The 19,416-nt window shown below is 61.2% G+C and overlaps 1 protein-coding gene across 11 annotated transcripts in view; it reads right to left on the bottom strand.

The window, feature by feature from the left end:
• Positions 1–19,416, bottom strand: part of VAV2 (vav guanine nucleotide exchange factor 2) — a 179,671-nt gene that overhangs the window by 9,613 nt on the left and 150,642 nt on the right. For 7 of the 11 annotated variants that reach the window (XM_049711450.1, XM_049711449.1, XM_033415350.2 and 4 more), the window contains 13 exons: positions 18,553–18,639; positions 15,964–16,049; positions 14,861–14,993; positions 13,671–13,685; positions 12,693–12,802; positions 11,495–11,596; positions 11,054–11,142; positions 8,475–8,491; positions 7,585–7,606; positions 6,462–6,589; positions 5,095–5,169; positions 3,775–3,827; positions 2,358–2,474 (listed from right to left, as the gene is read on the bottom strand). In XM_049711450.1, coding sequence (XP_049567407.1) covers positions 2,358–2,474; positions 3,775–3,827; positions 5,095–5,169; positions 6,462–6,589; positions 7,585–7,606; positions 8,475–8,491; positions 11,054–11,142; positions 11,495–11,596; positions 12,693–12,802; positions 13,671–13,685; positions 14,861–14,993; positions 15,964–16,049; positions 18,553–18,639 — 1,034 coding nt within the window. The remainder of the gene's footprint in view (positions 1–2,357; positions 2,475–3,774; positions 3,828–5,094; positions 5,170–6,461; positions 6,590–7,584; positions 7,607–8,474; positions 8,492–11,053; positions 11,143–11,494; positions 11,597–12,692; positions 12,803–13,670; positions 13,686–14,860; positions 14,994–15,963; positions 16,050–18,552; positions 18,640–19,416) is intronic. The other 4 variants (XM_033415352.2, XM_033415349.2, XM_004285009.4 and 1 more) reach the window with 2 other exon arrangements.

Raw genomic sequence — 19,416 nt, 5'->3', positions numbered from 1 at the left:
TCCATCCAGCGCCGCTGTGACGTCCTGCCCCGGATTCCACCTGTTCTCTGCACTGGGGACGTCCCCCTCCCCATTCCTCCGTCACCTGGTGAGGCTTTCACAGCATGGTTTGTAAGTCAGAGGTCTGACCTTGGCCTGTGAGGCCCGAAGGGAGCACCCTCACCCCAGCTGTGACACCAGCTCCTAAGGTTCTCCTCCTCTGCACCCTCACCCCAGCTGGCTGGAGGAGCTCTTCCTCAGACACGCCAGGCACAAGCCTGCCATGCCCTGGCACTGGCTGTCCCCTCAGCCCAGAATGCTCACCCTCCTGCCACCCTCACGACCCTGCCTTGTGTCCAGGTCTCAGTTCAAATGTGGCCTCATTGGAGCGCGCGCACCCCTTGCCTCCGAATCACAAAGCCACACAACGACATCACAGGTAAAGAAAACGACACGCCCATATCCCCTGTGACGACGGAGGCACGAATCCTCAACGCACTCTCTCCATATGCACATCTATACACACCAACGTATAAACAGGCCTTTACACCACGACCAAATGGGACATTCCAGGAATGCAAGGTTGGTTTAACATCCGGAAACCGGTTAATGGAATAAACAGTTGCTATATAAGCAAACGCCCAGCTGGCCAGCCTCCTCTCCCGTGGGGCCTTGGAGAACACCCACCACTCTGTTTCTCCTGGATTCAAAGTGAGCTGAGCCTGCGCAGCCCCCACCCCAGCTCCTTGGACAAGACCCGTCTGAGCCCCACTCCAGAATCCTGCGGGCCAGGCACCCAGAAGGTGCTCCACGAACTCCTATCAGGCGGGACACGTCTCTGCCACTTCACTGCTGGGTGCTGCCCCAGCCTCTGCCACAGCCCTGCCAGCACGCCTCACGCGCCACTGATCTCCCAGGGCCCTACTGAGACTCTCACTGCGGGAGGCCCCACCTGCACTGGGTCACACACCTTACGATGCTCCCACCACCCATGGCGGGTACAGCTGATCTCTGCTTGAGAGCAAGTCCTATGTACCAGGTGACCCAGCTTGTGTCCAGCTGACATTCACTAGACGTCTGTCACTTTCAAGGCTGCAGGCGTCCTTTGGTTTTTGTATTTTAGAAAAGCCAGTGCATTTGTTTGAGGCCCAAACATTAGTGGGGCCTCTTGGAAAGCCCGTGGGGACCGTGGCAGTTTGTCCACCTAGGTGGGGGTCTCGTCCTCAGTTCTGGCTCCTCCTAGCTGCCCAGATCCCGACCCCTCCAGCTTTCCCACCCCAGGGGTCCTCCAACAGCCACTCTGTACAGTGGGACCCTGTCCTGGATGACCAGGGCATGACCACCTGCAGCCTCCCAGTAATGCAAGCAGGGGATGGGGATACGTTCACGCACGTGCACACGCGCAGGCACGCTGGCCGGCAGCACGTGCTCAGGCCGGGACCCGCACCCTGCTGCTGGGGCGCTCATGCCCTCGGCCCCCACTGGGCACAGATGCAGAGGAAGCTGATGCAGGGGGAGGGAGAACAAAAGCTGAGATGGAAAGATGGGAGTGGGCTGTGTGCTCAGGACCTGGGTGCGGCCCACTGAGCCCGGCTCCCGTCTGCCCCTAACGGCCAGAGGCGCTCCTGCATCTCCTACCGAGAGGGCCTCTCTGCTCCCTCGCGTTGGCTTCTGTGACTCGATACCAGAAGCACCCAGGCGGTGACTCTGTGCCCGTCCGGTGGCCCGGTCGCTGGGCCTGCCCCACCCCCCACCCAGCACCCACCCAGCAGACCCGAGGGGGCCTTCCCTGGATACAGGTCACCCTGCTGGGGGCTCTTGACCCCATCAAGGTCACGGCAAACAAGAACCCTCTATTCACCGGCCTGAGACTCCTGTCCAGTGTGTGTCCTATGCCGATGGTGACCAATGACCAATCAGATTCTGTCTCTTGAAGAGGAGACAGAAGACCCACAAGGGGGCAGAGTCTGAGCAGGGTGACCCCAGCCCAAAGGCCACGGGCTGGAGCCCCGAGCTGGCAGCAGCGTGACTGCCCGTGTTCTCCAAGGCCACCTGCGGGGCCGCTGGAAGTCCCTGACCTCTCACCACAGGCCTGTCCCCATCCCCGAGCTCCTCTGGTCCCCACCACCTGAAAAACGCCAGACCGAGCCCACGGGGCGGCTTCGGGCAAGGCCGGCGGCAGGCGGGATCACTCACGCTTGTCCCGGGCCAGGTGCATTGTGCAGACCCGCTGACGCCCTTGCATCTCCAAAGTGCCCTGGCGTGGGCAACGCATCCCAAGGCCACACCCAACAAGCCCAGAATCCGGAGGGGATGTGGGCTCCTTGGCTCGGAACGGCATGAGGGGAGGGTCTCTCTGAGCCCCAGCCTCCACGTACTTGATGCTTATGGCAAAACGCTCGGCCTCGGCCGGCCGCTCCCTGATTAGGTAGGTCCCGCTGGCGTGGGATTTGAGCAGGTTGTCGGTCTGCTGCCGTTCCATGTTGCCGGCAAACCTGGAGCAGAGGGGGAAACGGGGCTGTTCACTGACACGTCTCTAATCTGCCGAAGAGCCTAGTGGGACGTGAGGCCACGCCCCCAGGAGGAGGGGCGAGCAGTGGGTGGGGTCTGGAAGAGACGCGCGGGGCGGGGCATCCGCGTGCCGGCTCACAGCCCGCACCAGGAAGGTGGCTGGGGGAGAGAGGAGGACCCCAAACAGGCCCCAGGCACTCCACCGCGGCCTCCACCCTCCAGAACCTTGGGCCTGCAGGAGGCGTTCAGGGTAACGAGACATTAGATCAAACTTCCTTTCCAAGCTGTCATTGTTTAATAAGCAGCGATAAACACAAACTGCTCACACGGGGTTTTGTTTTGTGTCCTAACATACTGGAGGCCATCAGCATCTCCATGGGTGGGTTTCCGACACACTGACTGAAAGCTTTTCTCGCCAGCTCTATGGAAATGAAGCCCACCCCGACCCCCAACCTCAAGAACAAAGCCTGACCCCATTTGCACCTCCCTGTGGGGCTGAATTGGGACTTTTGTAAACAGATTCATTAGAAAATTAAAGTTCTGTGCGTTACCCCATCAAGTGAAAATCACAGCTTAAGTCCTCCACCCTCCACATTAGACCCAAATGCAGGGTGAACAGCGTACTGGAACAGACCCAGGGGTCTCAGAGACCCAGATGGGGCGGTGCCGGGGAGGCCAGGGGCACCGAGGGTGCAGGCACGTCACACCACTGGGCACAGGGGTCCCGGGGTGGCTTCAGGGATCAACCCCAAACCGAAAACCACAAGGGCAGACCCTCCCGGGGTCGAGCGGCCCACTGCTCTGGGGCTGCCACAGGGCGAGCTTCTGCAGGGCCACGGTCACTGAAGGGCAGTCATTCTTCCAGGCAGCCGGTGAGCCAGGCGGCAGAGCGATAAAAGCTGGCCCTGAGGCCAACCTGCATCTGAGACTCGTACCTACCGGGTCACCTCCACGTTTTATTCATCAAACAGCCCCACTGCTCTCATCAAGCCCGTATGAGCAAATACAATTATAATCTTGGCCTTAAATATACCTCCTTCTATATACTGGTATTTCAGACAAGGCTCAAGTAAGATCACATTTTAAAAAGGGCTTTGTTCTCCCAAATGTTAGAACCTGATGATCTGTTTATAGACGGGGAAACAGCGGCCTCGGGGTAGAGAAGACTCCCCGGGGGCTCCCAGCGATTCAGAGCCGAGGAGGGGAGAAGGGGGCGGCGTGCAGCCCGGCTCAGCCGCCCTGGAGACACGAGAGGCAGCCTGGGGCCCCCGCTGATCCACTCACCAGGGGTATGCGGTGTAGTCCATATCCCGGGACGGCGGCCGGCTGATGGGCGGCTGGCAGGAGAGAACATTTGGGTTGGTGTATCCCCAGGGACTGTCCACAGAGCAGGGCCCAGCGACGTCCTATCATCAATGACCCCGGGAGCCCAGCACTGGCTACCAGGACGTCTGTGGACTTAGGCCCAGAGCCACTGGCCTGGGAGGTCCCTGAGGGCAGCAGCCAGGACTCACCATCTCTGAGTAGATGCTCAGTGGGTCTGATCGAATGAATGATTGATTGATTGACCGAATGAATGAATATAGCATCCAACTAACAGTGCAGTGTGAGGGGAAAGAGAGCAACCTGAAGGCGGCTACGACTGCTCAGCAGTGGACAGGAGCACACCCTCTACCTCGCGTCCTCTGCAGCAGACGGGCCGCAGCCCCAAGGACAAGCATTGGGCGGGCAGCAGCGCGCTCTGCAGGTGGAGAGCCGCGTCTGCAGCAAACCTCGCGGCTCTCCAGACCCCACGCTGCGCCCTCGCTGGCCTGACCTCCCCTCACTGGGCCACAGGCTGGGAAGAGCCTCCTAGACCACCTGTCCCTTCCCCACCCCATTCACCATGCAGATGGGGAAACTGAGGGCCGGGGTTGGGAAGGGACCCTGAGGGACCCCCTGCCCCCCCGCAGGCCACCCAGTGAGTTAGTGACATTTTCTTCCTCTGCTGTCTGGTCCCTTCGACCTGCCAGCAAAGCCTGTCCTAAAATGCTTTCTCCTTCGACTGGGCAATGGCCTGCACAGAAGCACAGGCTGGGCGGTGGGGCCAGAGGCCGGGCAGGGCCCGGTAGGTGGACCGGGGCTCCCAGGGGGTCGGGCACCTGCCTGCTGCTCCTTCGGGAGAAGTTTCACTCTCTCACTTTTAGCTTTTTCTGGGGTGTGTGTGGGTGATGCAAGCTCGATGCCTTTTGTAACGGAGCAGAATCTGCGCCACAGAACTCAGATGCAAGAAATGCCATACTGCCTCTTTTCTAAACATCATAACATCCTAGCTCTGAGTCCTTATGTTCGAGGGAGAAGACTTATACAGTCCCTCCAGTGTGGAGAAAGGCGGCTGGTCTTTGGTCCATTGCACCTGCTGCAGAGACGCCCATTTTAGTGTTTCTAAAACAGCCAAGCCCTCCCAAGAGGAGGGATCCCCTGCCCCTTGGCCCTTCATCCCAGCTCCGGGGCCAGCTCGCAACGGCCTGAACAAGTCCAGGGCGTCCTGAGCGAGGAGACAGCTCTCAGCACCCATGGCACCCTGGCCACCATGCTCCAGAAACTTCCATGGGAAGTACTCACCCTTCCATCCACTGGACAGGGCTTCACAGACGAGCTAGGGAAGTAACCTGACTTCCTGGTTTGCACCAACCGACCCTGGGAGAGGACAGATGGTCAGGGCCGGCGGGGCCTGGCCTGGCCAGTGGTGGGGGGAGGGGGGATTGTAGTGTGCACTGAGCCTGCCCTGAGGAAGACGAGGGGAGTCCCTGAGAAGCCCATCACAGCACCACCTTCCTGCTGTGACCTCAGCTGACCTCATCACCGTTTGGGGCGCCCTCACTTCACAGATGAGGACACGCTGAGGCCCAGAGAAGTTACACGGCTTGTTCAGCGCTGGGACCAGAGCCCCCTCTCCTGGCTGCTGTGTCCTCTTAGCCACACCGGCCCTTCCCAAACTGTGAGGGGCGTGTGGACCTGGGGGTCTTGATAAAACACAGCACAGCGTGGGAGGGCCTGGGGGCGACTGTTCACTCTCTCCGTTCGCTCTGCCTGGAAGACCTTCCCAAGGCCTTCCCGGCCCCCACTTTCACATCAGCAAAGTGTCTCTGCAAGGCCACCCAAACCTGATGGCCCTGGTGACAGCTAGGGAGGGGAACTGGGTGGCTGGGCTCAGCACGGGGCAGACGCTGTACCGCAGACACCTTCTCAGCTCCTGAATCTCCAGTTACATGAGGCCGAGTCTGGTGCGATAAGTTCGTAAGCAAGTACGTGCTGACAAGGACCACCACACAACAACAACGACGGCAGTAACAGTACTTGGACACTTGAACACACGCACTGTAGCATCAGCTCTAAGCAGGTTGCCCTGGTCACCCAGCCTGGGCAAGTGCCCCGGTTTCCTGCGGTACCACATAGACCCCGTGGACGGGGGCGATCTCAGGGCAGCACCAATGGCTCCCCTTTCTCAGGCCTTATAATCAGAAGAGCAGGTTTCATGGCTCAGAGCCGTAAACCATCACATGGACCTGTGTCCGTGTTTGGGCCTCCTGGGGCAGGGCGGTGGGCGGGTCTCGGTCATGCTGCACCCCCAGTGCTGAGCAAGGTGGTGCTGGCCTGAACTGGGGCAGGTGGGGAGCAGGGTGGGCGCGGCATGGCCTGGGCGGGGCCTGGGGTGTGTGTGTGCAGGACATAACCCAGGCAGGAGGCAGACAGGGCAAGGGCTTGGACGCCAGGAGGACGATCTCTACCGTGAGGGGATGCTGCACCCCCTACCACCTCAAGGCAAACACCCCAAGACCCGGGCCTGCTAACAGCCCACTCCTCTCGACCCCGATGGTCTCGCACCCCAAACCCACCCCTGCCTGGAAATGCAGGACCCTCTGCCTCTACCCTGGGGAGTGGGGAGGGGGTAGCCGGGGGCCCGAGACCCTCCCAGGTCCAGGACCCACCTCCCACCACTGAGACTCAGGGTCGCCTCTCAGCAGCTCAATCACATCACCCGTCTGGAAGGTCAGCACCGGCTTCCCGGGGGGAGCAGGGTTGCCATGGTAATTCTGCACGGCCACCATCTTGGGACCTGCGAAGGACAGGGCAGGAGAGGGCGTGGCTCGGTGGCTCCGTCCTGGTGGCAGCCCGCCCCAGGCTGACCTTGACCTCCCCGGCCTTCTCAGACCTCTCAGGGCTCTTGGAAGCGGGCCATGGGCCTGTATCGCCCCTCCCTAAATTCTTCCCCTAAGGCTCCCACGTCCCTTTGTTACATATCATAAGTAAACTATTTACGAGATGAACAGATTCAGGGTATCACTGCAGTAACGGCAACTTATTTTTAAAGAGCGCTTTCTGTGCCGTCATCCAAACACCTTTCGAATCTGTGACTGAGAGTCAGCACATGGAGTAGAAGACGGGGCATCCCTCCTGTTAGAGGTGGGGGCCGGGTCAGCGACCTGCCAAGGCCACACGGCCACTCCGGGGCAGCCCTGGGCTGACGGGGGGGCCCGCCTGAGCCCCCCCAAAACTTGCAGGCCTCTCCTAGACCGTGCCCTGCTCTGACCAGCCCAGCCTTGCATGGGCCGCGTCTGCCAGGCCTGGTTCCTGAAGCTGGTGCCCCAGAGGCGGCAGCATGGTTTTTGTTTTCTGTTTTCATGATTAGGTTGGACTCTGTCCGCAGCTCGGGCTGCCTCATACCTGGTGCCTTCAGTTCTCCTGCTACCCAACGCAGAGCAAGGGGGACGTGGGGGGACGGAGAAAATGGTAAAGCAACAGCAGCAGTGTCCCAGAGTCTGCTCTGCTCGGGGTCTCCGGGCTGCAGCTCAGGGCTTCTACTGGGCTGAAGGGACCCTGACTCTCTGCAGGCTGGGCCCTGGCCCCATGCCTGGCGCTGCGTCATCAACAACTAAGGAAGCTCCCAGGGGAAGTGGCCGTGGAGGTGGGAGGGAGATGGGGCCGGAGGGCAGCACACACCCTGGGAGCCCGGAGCCAGGTGGCAGACACCGAGGCCAGGCCCAGGCTCGGCTCCCAGGGTGACCGCTGACAAGGACGGTACCAGAGAAGACCCAAGTCCCACAGACTCACCTGGCCCCACTCCAGAGGTGTCCTGTGAGAGCAAGGACAGAGGATAGTGAGGAGGGAAGGCTGCCCAAGCACCCCACACCCCCTGCCCCCCACACCCAGAGGGAAGGGTCAAGGCAGGAAGTGGGGAGGGGGCCAGGGACACGTCCTGAGCGCCCACGGACATTTGTGATGGTGACAACCTAGTTCCCTGTGTGACACGATACTTACTTACACCCTCCACCTTTGTACCCCTCCGCAGCCCTGGGACATCCGTCCTCTTCCCCTCCCATCCCTTACCGGTAACTCCCACCTCCTCCAGGAAGCCTGCCCTGACCACCCCAGCCCAGGGCCTCCCTGCTCAAAGCTTGGGGTTTGTCGTCTCTGTCCGGGACGTGTCCTGCTGCATACACTAAATGTTCTGTCTTCCCTCCTCTTTGAGGGCATCTCTGTAGCCCACGCAGGGCCCAGGAAGAGCCCGTTACACGCTGGTTAATTTGACTGGACCCCCACGGCTGGGGAGAGAAATGACGTCCACAATCCAGAAGTGAATTCAGTGACTCCGTCCCCAAGTCAGCTGAAGAGAGGGCTCTACGTCTATCAGGATGGGGGGCAGGTGGGCAGATGCCTGTCACAGAGCTGGGGACCCAGAGCCGCCAGCAAGCCACTGGGCAGGTGGGACGGGTGGGCAGCCGGGCAGGGGGAAGCTATCAGGGCCCAGGAGGCCATGCACAGGGACCCATCTCTACTGACGACCACGAAGGAAAACAAAGGCCCCTCGTAACCAACAGGGGCTCTGCAAGCCGGCCTGGCCCCAGAAGCGTGAGGGCCAGAACGGTTGGGTCTTTCCGGCTCCAGGCACGGGGCGGCGTAGGGTGCAGGGCAGTGGGAAGGGAATAGTTTGGGGGACTCACCAGGTCTGCAGGAGAACCTGAAAAGGAAGCACATCGGGGTCAGAGCCGCTGGGCGTGCCTGCGTGTGCGAGCGAGGTGAGCTCCAAGGCCCTTCCTTTCAGACCTGGATTACGGACACGCGTGCTTGGTGACCGCGAAAATCTCTCGACTACTTCTGATGGCGATTTCTGAGCTCTGGTTTTAGGGGCCCCATGGGAGAACACACACTGGGTATCAGACCCAATGGCAAACAGGTTTTCCTGCATGAGCCAACTCTGCTCCAATGGCAGCAACTGCCTGATCACTGGACAGAACCTGGGCTCAAAGGGAAGGTTTCCACAATTGATTAGTGATGCCTGCCGTGGGCAAATGACAGAAGACGTGGTAGTCGTGCTACTCTATTTGTCAGCACCTCGGACACGGGACACCTCAGCTCATCAGATGGAAGGCAAACATTCTAAAGATTCTTTCCGCCTGCCCTGGGGCGACCCAAGGGGAGGACACAGCTCCAGGCTGGGCCCCGGCCATCTGACAAGCTGAGCTGCCACTCCACCACCAGACAAAACAAGCACCACAAGGGCTAACGTGTGGCTGATGTGACTTCAACACCGTCTAACACACGCACAGTCGCAGCCTGCTTTGGGCAGACATAGGATCCGACAGACCCTGCAGATCAGAGGCTACAGGCGTCAGGCATCAGGCACGTGCCCTTGGGGGAAGCACACGCTCCTTAAAATAAAACCAGGTGCCCACCACGGGCTCTCAGTGACACGGGGAGGGTGCTGATGACTTCAGCTTTCGAAAGATGTGCAATTGCCTAAACTATACACATCATGAAAAACACAAAAACCTAAAAAGAGATGGGGGGCGGGGGCGGGGGCATTGCAAAAAAGGGAGAAGGCAGGTGATGGCTAACGGCAGCTGTTTTTGCCTGGCGTGACAAAAACCAGGATTGCTTTCATCTCCCTTACTTTTCTCTATATCTTCTATGGGAAATGGGTATTTAATAATCAGGGAAAAGGAAACAGAAAGATTATTTAAAAATAAGAAAACTTGGGCTTCCCTGGTGGCACAGGGGTTGAGAGTCCGCCTGCCGATGCAGGGGACACGGGTTCGTGCCCTGGTCTGGGAAGATCCCACATGCCGCAGAGCGGCTGGGCCCGTGAGCCATGGCCGCTGAGCCTGCGCGTCTGGAGCCTGTGCTCCGCAACGGAAGAGGCCACAGCAATGAGAGGCCCGCGTACCGCAAAAAAAAAAAAAAAAAAAAGAAAACTTGACAGGAAATACACCAGAATATCACCTTTGGTTATTTCTTAATTTGTTCATAAGTGATAATTATTTTCTTCTTTATTTCATTTCTCCTCTTTTTTTTCCTCTAAGTTTTTGATAAAGAAGTATGTTACTTTTAAGATCAGGAAAAAAAATGTCAAAAGAAATGAATTGTCCAGTCGCTTGACGCAAAGGACACACGGCCACAAGAGGGCGGTAGCCATGGGCGAAGCTGAAAAGCTGCGTCGGGGCCAGTGGGGGCCGGCAGCATCCTCTAGCCTGGAGGAGATTGGCAGGGTCGCTGAACTTCCGCCGGGCCGGAGTGGGCTGCATCGGGCGGGCGTTGGTGGGGACGAGGGGGTCTGGGCTGACCTGTCGGACCCTCCTCCCAGATCAGGGCACTGGACCAGCAGTCACAGTAAATGAGGAATTAAACTCTCCTACTCTGGGCGGTGGTGTCTCGGGGGACAAGCAGGCCCGGCATGTTTCCCTGTCTACTTGCAGCGTGGTTAACCCGCTCTGAGCGCAGCTCCCCTGAGTGTGGATGTCAGCATAACAGCCCCATTTCACGGGGATGTGGGAGCATCTGGGCCCCGTGAAGCAGGGCGAGCAGCGTGGTGCTTGGCGGGTGCCCCACGCCCGGACCCAGAGCTCAGCCAGCCCCTGACCGTGGCGGCTTTGAAACCTTTCAGAACCATCTCAGGCTTTCCAGCGGCCCGTCCAGCTGCTCTAGGCTGGGCCCTCCCCCAACTCATCCCCCAAACCAAGACGATTGACAGGAGCCTCAGGCTTCCCCCATCTGAGGCAAAGGGGAGCACAGTAGGTGCCGTGCACGCACGTGAACCGTCTACAAACAGGGCTGTCGCTAAAGAGGGCCGGGCCTCTCCAGGGCGGGGGAACCCAGGGGTGAGGTGTTCCTCTGTGACCGGAAACCTCCATGCAACTGCCAGGAATGTCCTGTGCCCTCTGTGGGGTGGAGATTCTAGACGCTTACAACTGCAGCGCGGCACCGGGTGCCCAAGAGGCCGAGAGAAGCCAGCCAGTATGCAGTTAGGAGGAGGGCTTTGCCACGGAATCCCCGCTCCCGCTCCGGCTGGGCCTTTTGACCCAGTGTGACCCGGGGCCGGCGTCCTCCCCTCTCTGAGCCTCTGTTTCCTCATCTGGTCCCTGCCCCATGGGGTCACCACGGCAGGAAAGGAGAATGTGGGAACACCGCCAGAGCCGGCAGCTGCGAGGGATGACGGGACCCTTGGCTCGGGGTGTGTCGTGGGACCCTGAGGACCAGCCCCCAGGGCCCGTGCCCCACGGGGAGGGCGGGGATGGGTACTCACTGATCTTGCAGGGAGGGGTCACTTCCAGGCACTCCTTGTGTGCCCCGACGCCACACTTGGTGCACAGGTAACCCTGGTAGAAGGTGCCTCTGCGCCGGGGTGGGAGGGAGAAGGGGCAGGAGGTGAGGTGGACCACCAGACCCACCTTGCCTTCTGCCCCCCAGGGCATCACCCCTCAAAGCCCTGGGGCCCAGGACCCCCGCCCCGATGCGCAGCCTGGCTCTGCCATCCCCACAGGGGGCCCTGGGCACCCACGGGGACAGGCACCTCCCCTCCCGGCTGGATCCCAAACGTCCGAGGGCCGGCTGCCTCCCACATGATGGGATGTCTCCCCGGGTCCCTGGGGCCCAGCACAGCGCTGGCCTAGGGGTGCTGGGCGGCGATGGGGGCACAGGAGGGAGGCAGCAGCGGGCCCCCTCGGGGGCCGGGAGAGGGCTTCACCTGAGGAACATCCTGCACGCTCTGCAGTTGGTGGTCTTGTCAAACGTGTACATCTGGAAGCTGTGCTGGTTGGCGGTGGCTTTGTCGGGCTTGATGTTTGACCTGATGGGAGGGAAAGCGGGCTCCAGGTTCCCTGAGCCCCCCCGAAACGGGAGCCGCCAAACCAGCCGGGCTCCGGAACGCGGCCGGGAGTCAGGAGGCTAGGACTCAGAGCCAGGATCTGCCTCGACCCCCGGGCAGACCCGAGGGGCCCTGACACCCCAGGGAGGATGAAGGGTCCGAGTGGGAGCTTTCGAGAACCTTCTGGGGTGATGGTTAAGGGCTGTATCTGGACAGGGCTTGGGTGTGGGCCGGTGCAAGCGTTTGTCGTGACTCAGCAAACCGCACCCAGGATGTCACTGTGTGCGAGCCTGAGATATAAAGATCTAAACAACTCGTGACTTCATGACGGGCACCCTCACTCGCACTGATGTCTGCAATTCACTACGACACGTCCGCTAGCAGATGGCACCAGGGCTGGGGGGACGGCATGTGACAGAGGACAGCACAAGACGTGAACGGAGCAGGCCGGGCATTTACCGTGACGTTCTTTCAACTTGGATTAATGCTTGAAAATTTTCATGAGAATGGTGGGGAGAAAATTACAACCCCTAGAAAGCCTTGGGGCCCACCGCCTGGCCGCCATCTATTCTGATGTGTCCCACGCGGGACCCCGTTGGATCTTCCCAATAATCCCAGAACCTGGACCCTCCCTTCATGTGCATCTCACCAGGAGGAAGAGGCCAGGGAGGTGAGTGCACCTGCCCAGAGGCCCCCAGGACCTGCCACCTGGCCTCAAGGTCTGATGTGGCCAGGCACCCCCATGATCACCTTTCTCTGTTGGGCTAATTGGGCTCCTCCTAGATTTCATGGAAAAACAGCTCTGGGGCTTTTCCCCAAAGGTGACAACCCACCGGCCTGTAAGACCCAGGGATCTGGGTCACCGTGAGCCCATCTGGCACCATGGCCATTCCTGGCCACTCGCAGCCCTGCCGGTCAAGTGTGGGAGGCTCGGCCCCAGGGGGAGGGCCCTCTGGCCACTGTAGATTAAAGAGCGAGGCTGCCACGCGGGGGGAAGGGGCTGGCATCCCGGGGGGGCGGGTTCCCCGAGAAAGATCCACGTGGCCTCCCACCCGCGCCGCTGCCACGGCGGACTCACATGGCCATCTCAAACTGTTCCGTCCACTTCCTCTTCATGTCTTCCGTCTTGCAGAAAAACTGGAAGCCTTGCTTGCCTTGAAGGTGAATTAGATAGAAACCGTAGGACCACTGTGGGAGGAGACAGGGGACACGCTTGCGACGGGCATGGCTAGGTGCACACAGGTGCACGGGCACAGGTACAGGCACACTCGTGCCCGGGCCTGTACGTGCACACGTGTGTATGTGTATGCAGCCTCTAACGAGATGTCCTGGGACCCACCTCCGACCCCCTCCAAGGTGCACCCTCAACTGAGGTCTCTGCTGGCTTAGCCCAGGCCACTTCTAATGACCTGCGTTGAGGCGTTCACCTGGGGCCCCCTCCAGGACGCCAGCCCACCCACTTTCACTTCCTAAATGTGATGCCAAAAAAGCTCACTGGTCTGAATTAGAACAACAGAAAAAAAACAAAAAAGGCAGAGGAGGCCGTGGGCCTGGGGAGCTGCAGCAAAGTCAGCCCAGCCTTCCCACCCCTCAGCCACCACCAGGCCCGGCTATCGCTCGGGGCTTCCAAGGGGCCCAGGAAGAAGCGTCTGGGAAGTCTGAGCCCATCTGTGTTAGGAAAGGTGGAGGGAAAAAGGAAAAGAGGGAAGGAGGGAGGAAAAGAAGAAAGAGGACAAAGGGCGGCAGAGAGAGAACAGGCCAAACCCCAGTGGCTCTGAAACCACCCAGGTCCTTAACCTCCAGGGACTGGGAGTGGGTGGGGCAGGCGGGAGGGGGGGTTTCACTTGACACCCTTTGCAGCCGGCAAATCTGTTATCACAAATACATGTCTCCTCTTAATCCAGACACTGAGGGGAGGAAGGAGGAGAACGCCGGGAACCCAGCCCGGCTCAGGCCCACCCGGCTCCCCAGACCCCACTCCCAACTCAGGGAGGAAGTGCTGGCATCGGGCCCAGAGGTGAGGAAGGTGGCGAGCACGTGAGCGCCAGGGGCTTACCATTTTCCCGTGAGACTAGGAAGCGCGAGGAGAGGAAAGGAAAAGGGGAGACGAGATCATCAAGAGGCCTGGCCCAGCCCCGCGGTGGGTGCCGCAACCCAGGACACTGCCCACTGCCAAGTGCCCCAGGATGGGACCACCACGTCAAGGGCCTTCCTCCCAGAGGGGTAGGTGCCGGGGCGGAACTTGGGGGGCTTCGTCTTCAGCCCTGAGCCTGGGAGGTGGCCTCAGGTCACTGCTTCTGGGGCCCCAGTGGCCTGTTTTGGACATCAGGGCTAGGCAGGTCACCCCCAACAGCTCTTCCAGGTGGCACCTGCATTCTACCTGTTAGCTTGGGAGTCCAGCCTCTTTTAGCACTTTGGTTCCTCGCACCCACACCCAGCCCAGGGCTGCACACCATAGGTACTCAAGCACTGGGTACAGAAGCAGGACTGAACCAGAGAGCACGGCAGCCCCAACTCAGCATCCATCGCACCACCCACAGCATCCACGGCCCCACCCCCAGCAGCCATGGCCCCACCCCCAGCAGCCATGGCCCCTCCCTCACCAGTCATGGCCCCACCCCCAGCAGCCATGGCCCCACCCCAGCAGCCATGGCCCCACCCCCAGCAGCCATGGCCTCACCCTCCAACAGCCATGGCCCCTCCCTCACCAGTCATGGCCCCACCCCCAGCAGCCATGGCCCCACCCCAGGAGCCATGGCCCCACCCCAGCAGCCATGGCCCCACCCCCAGCAGCCATGGCCCCACCCCCAGCAGCCACAGCCCACTGGCTGGACATCAGAGCCCCACGAGCCACAGCAAGGCCCACCCGGTGCCCTCCTCCAAAGCGGGAGGGCAGGGGAGGGGCAGGAGGGCCTGCTTGCCGCAGGGGGCCACATGCGCCAGGCGGCCAAGGTCTAAGGCTGGGCTCTCACCAGCGGCCTCGGGCCACACCCCTCAGCGCAGGGTCCTCACTGGGGGGCTGCGATCCGGATCGTGCCCCTCCGACCTCCGCCAGGAAAGACTCAGACAAAAGGCCGCGGGGGGGGCAGTGCCGGGCCCAGCACAGAGCGGGTGGAGGCCAGCCCACCTGACCACGCTTTCTCTAGCCACCCCACAACTCCTCCCTCGGGGGGGGTCGGTGCCTGCCCCGCACCGGGCGGCCCAGCCTAGAAGCCCCTCTGTCACCACCGGGAAGCCGGGGCTCACCTTCTTGACGTCCTTGTTGTTCATGGGGTCGTCGGTCATCTTGTGGAAAAGCAGCTCGATGATCTCCTTCAGCTCGTAGCTGTCGCCCCTCCTCTTGCACACAATGACCGCCTTGTCAAACAGGAACAGGTACCTGGCCCAACAGCGCGGCCACAGGGGCCCGTCAGCGTGGCCACAGGGGCCCGACAGCGTGGCCACAGGGGCCCGTCAGCGCGGCCACAGGGGCCCGTCAGCGCGGCCACCAGGGGCCCAACAGCGCGGCCACCAGAGGCCCATCAGTGCGGCCACAGGGGCCCGACAGCACGTCCACCAGGGGCCCGACAGCGCGGCCACCAGAGGCCCATCAGTGCGGCCACAGGGGCCCGACAGCATGGCCACCAGGGGACCGACAGCACGGCCACCAGAGGCCCATCAGTGCGGCCACCAGTGCAGCCAACGCAGCGGGGTCGGAGGCCGCGGGACGGCTGTGGGCGCCCGGGTGGGCAGCGCGAGGGCTGCTCCCTCCCCGAGCCTGAGCCCTCCCCCGGCCTGGCCCGCCCTGCCGACTCTGACCCCTCAGCCCGGCCTTGGATCCTCCACGCCCCTGCCCCCGCTGGCCTTCCCCACAGCACTGGCCTCTGCCGGTCACTGCCCATTTACACGTCCATCCTCCACGGGATTAGGAGCCGCGTGGGGCAGGGCTCACGTCTTCTGTGACCCCGGCCACGGCCCCAGGCCTTGGACGCAGCAGGTGTGCGTGGAGGACTGAACAAGCTGGGGCCGTGCCAGCTCCCCGGGAGCTTTCGCGTCGCCCGCCCGCACTCCCGCCCAGTCCTTTGGCAAACAGCTCACACGGCCGCTCCCAGGAGCCCGTGCGCTCGCAGGCCGCGCCTCTGGCTGTCCCCCAGCCCGGCCGGTCCAGTGCCGGCCGCAGGCAGGGCAGCCCCACGGGCGTGGCAGCCACTGGCCGTCGCTCTCACCAGGAAGGAAGGAAGCAATTAAAAAGGCGCAACCCAAAGCCAAGTGCACGTGAAAAGCTGTTTCCAGGCCCGCCGGGGAGCGGGGCGCCCTGGAGCGGCGTGTCTGACTCGGGTGCCACCCAGCCCGGCGCCCGCTCCACTCACCTGTCTTGCTTGGTGTGGTTCACTATGGACCGGACCTTCAGCTCCCCGTCGATCTTTGGTCTCCCAAATTCCTCCAGTTTCACTTGCTGGGAAAGAAAGGGCAAGGCCGTTAGTCCCGGTGCCAGAGCAAGTGCCCTACGTGGAGAGAAACGCAGGTGGGCACGCGTCCGGGGCGGCCGTTTTCCGCTGAAACCAAAGGCGGGAGCGACGTGAGACAAGCCCCCCTGGTTCCCGGCGGGTGCTGGGGACAGAAGGGAGGAACTGGGCCTGCAGACTCTGCGCCCCACAGACCCGGCCCTGCTGAGGACGCCCTCCAGCTCTGCGGCAACAAAGGGCGATTGATGGTGTGGGTCAGTTAGCAGGCCACTGTCATCATGGAGCCAGAGCGGGAACCTGGTGGGAAACGCCAGACGCCTGACCCCGAGAAACCAAATTAAACAGAGAACAAACAGCGCTTCTCAGAGAGAGGGTGGGCAGGGCGCGGGGGTCCTGCCGATGGTTCATCTACCACAGGAAGAGCCTTCGAGCTGAACCCCCTCTCTGGTTTGCAAGGATTTCATTTTTGTTTTCTGCCTGGTTTGCATCTCTGCTCTGCTCTGATTCAGAGAGACGTCTCTGGGCACGTTCCCTGTGCGGTCTACGCGGACAGAACAGGAAGGAGAGGATGCCGCAAAACACTATCAGGCCAGCCCGCCTGGCGCTACGACGGGGGCTCTCAGCATCTTCTTTCAGGGTTTTCTGCATTTTCCAGGAGCTGCCAGAGCAAAACGAAGGGCGCAGCGTGGGTGTCACCCAGGGTGGGACCAGCACCTGCTTTGTGACTCAGGGCCTCTGTGTCTCATCTCCAAAGGGCGGGAAGAAAGGTACCAGCTCCACCTGCTGGGATGGGGTCCGGAGAAAACCACACGGCTGGGCAGAGCAGGGCGCCCGGCCCACAGGAGCGCTCCACACCTGCTCCCCTGCTGCTTAACTTTTGTCATTTGATGCGCAAGAATTAGTCGTATGTAAAAACTTAAAAAAAAAAAAGTCTTCTTGTCACAAAAGTAGTGCCCATCCATCCATCGTAGAGCGCGTAGAAAACATCCAACGCTCAACGAGGGGAAAACCAACAGCCCCAGGCCCCACCGGGCACTAACACCACCGCTAACAGCCTGGGGCACAGCCATCCTTAACCTCCTCTTCCCTCTGAAAGGAAAGAAAAATGGGGTCGGGTCATAATGCTGTTCGGCGACTTCTTTTTTCTTTGCTGGACGACACATTACGATTGTCTTCACGCCACGTGCCTGTACCACAGTCCTGTTTGGGCTCTTCTGACTCTGGTCGGGGAGGACCAGACAAATGGGCACCAGGTGTCAGCCTGGGCATGCGGGGCTTCCTTTGCAAAAGCTTCTGTGCTGATTTGCTTTTGACAGACACTCACCCGGACTCTGAAAGTTCAGGGACCAGAGAGTGAAAATGCATGTAAACCAGCGGTCCTCGGCCAGGGCTGATTCTGTACCCAGGGGACATCTCGTGATGTCGGGAGTTGTATCTGGTGGCCATGACTTGGGCCCCTGAAGGGTGGGGATGCTACCAGCATCTAGCGGACAGAGTCCAGGGGTGCAGCTCAACATCCCACAATGCACAGGACAGGCCCCGCGACAGAGAATGTTCCAGCCCCAAGTGTCAACAGTGCCGAGGCGGAGAAACCCTGTTTAGACCTTCAGCAGATCAGCGAGAGGCTGGTACCGGTTGGCACAGGTGGGGAGGTGCCTGCTTCCTGGGATGGCCCATCTCCTCGCCCCGCAGGACCCAGTGGTTCACCCAACGCCCCGAGGCTGAGCCTCTGATGGACCAGGATGAGGATAAGGTCCCATGAGGTGTCAGCCCTGCCTGCTAGAGGTCAAGGGGGAGGGGAGAACTCAAGGGCAACTCCTGGGCAGGGTGATCAAACCCTCTCTATTGTTCCTCATGGGGACAAGAGATGTGGGTGAGCCAGGGGTCCCAGAGTGTTAGGAGCCCCATGCTCCCCTGGGCGCCGCACTCTCCTCTTGGACCCAAGAGCGTCGCGGTCCAGGCCAGGGAGGGAGGGCAGAGCAGAGCAGTCAATACCGTTCCTCTCCTCGGGCCCTCAGCCAGTGGCTTTGTGCACAGGGCCCCTGGGCTGGTCTCGGTGCACAGCCTGGCAGTACAAGGTCAGCCTCCGCTCCAGGAGCTGCTCCACCCTCTGGGCGGAGAGCGCTCAGCACGGCTGCACGTGCCTCCACGACCCGGATGACGGAGCGTGTGGTCGCCCTTCCACTTATTCGATGCTGAGATTGTGAAAGTCATTTTTTTTTTTTTTTTTGCGGTACACGGGCCTCTCACTGCTGTGGCCTCTCCCGTTGCGGAGCACAGGCTCCAGACGCGCAGGCTCAGCAGCCATGGCTCACGGGCCCAGCCGCTCCGCGGCATGTGGGATCCTCCCGGACCGGGGCACGAACCCGCGTCCCCGGCATCAACAGGCGGACTCCCAACCACTGCGCCACCAGGGAAGCCCTGAAAGTCATTTTTTAAAACACGCATATATGGCCGTGACTGTCTCCGCTCCTGGGGAGCCGGCGCACTTACCAGGTTCTCTATGGAACTCTGAAACTCGCCGATTTTCTTCAGGGTCTCTTTGTCCCGTTTGACTTCGTTGATGTACATCGCCAGGTCCTGGGACACAACAGAGGCGGGGAGCGGGTCAGCAGGCCCACGCTGGGCAGGGCGTGAGGGGCTCAGCCACGAACCCCACGGCACCGTGCAAGGGCTGGGCATCTCCAAAGCACCATCCACCGCCCCCAGAGGTGGCTGGCCCTCGAAATGACCGCAGGGGTGAGAAGCGTCACCCCACTTGACAAACGAGGCAGAAAAGCTGCGCCCCATTGGTGCGCCAGGAAATCCCTCCTCCTAGAACAGCTTCCTTCTACCCCGTCACTCGGCCACCTTCTAGGTCAGAGTAGAAGGAAAACAACCAGGTCGACCTGGACCAGCCAGTTCTTGGCCCTACAGAGCCTCGGTGGAACAAGGGCGTCCCCACGGCGCAGCCCGGCTACCCACATGCTGCAGTCTCCTGCTGGCCGCCAGGGGGCACTGCCCACCGCAATCCAGAGGGCCCAGCGGGACAGACACCCGGAGCCCAGGGCGGAGCCCCTGAGCCAGGCGGTGGGTAGGGGGTGAGAGCTGGTTCCAGCTTCCCCTCCAGTGCCCCCTGCCCGTCCACACTGGGAGCCCACTGGCCAGGCAGAATCGGAGACCCCGAGGCAGGAACATTACAAGATGGGCCTGGTGAGCCGTGCAACCGCCAGGGCCTCCATGGTACAGGCCACAGAGTTCGCACAGGACTTGGAGTAAAGAGGACAGGCTGCTCAGAGAAGCTCCAGAAACAGACGGCCGAGCAGTGGGGGGACAGAAGCCAGAGGGGGCGATCCCCCTGGGAAGGTCACTTCGCAA

Source organism: Orcinus orca, chromosome 6 (genome assembly GCF_937001465.1).
Source record: "Orcinus orca chromosome 6, mOrcOrc1.1, whole genome shotgun sequence".
NCBI classification, from domain to species: Eukaryota; Metazoa; Chordata; class Mammalia; order Artiodactyla; family Delphinidae; genus Orcinus; species Orcinus orca.
This window is presented reverse-complemented; position numbering and strand designations above follow the sequence as displayed.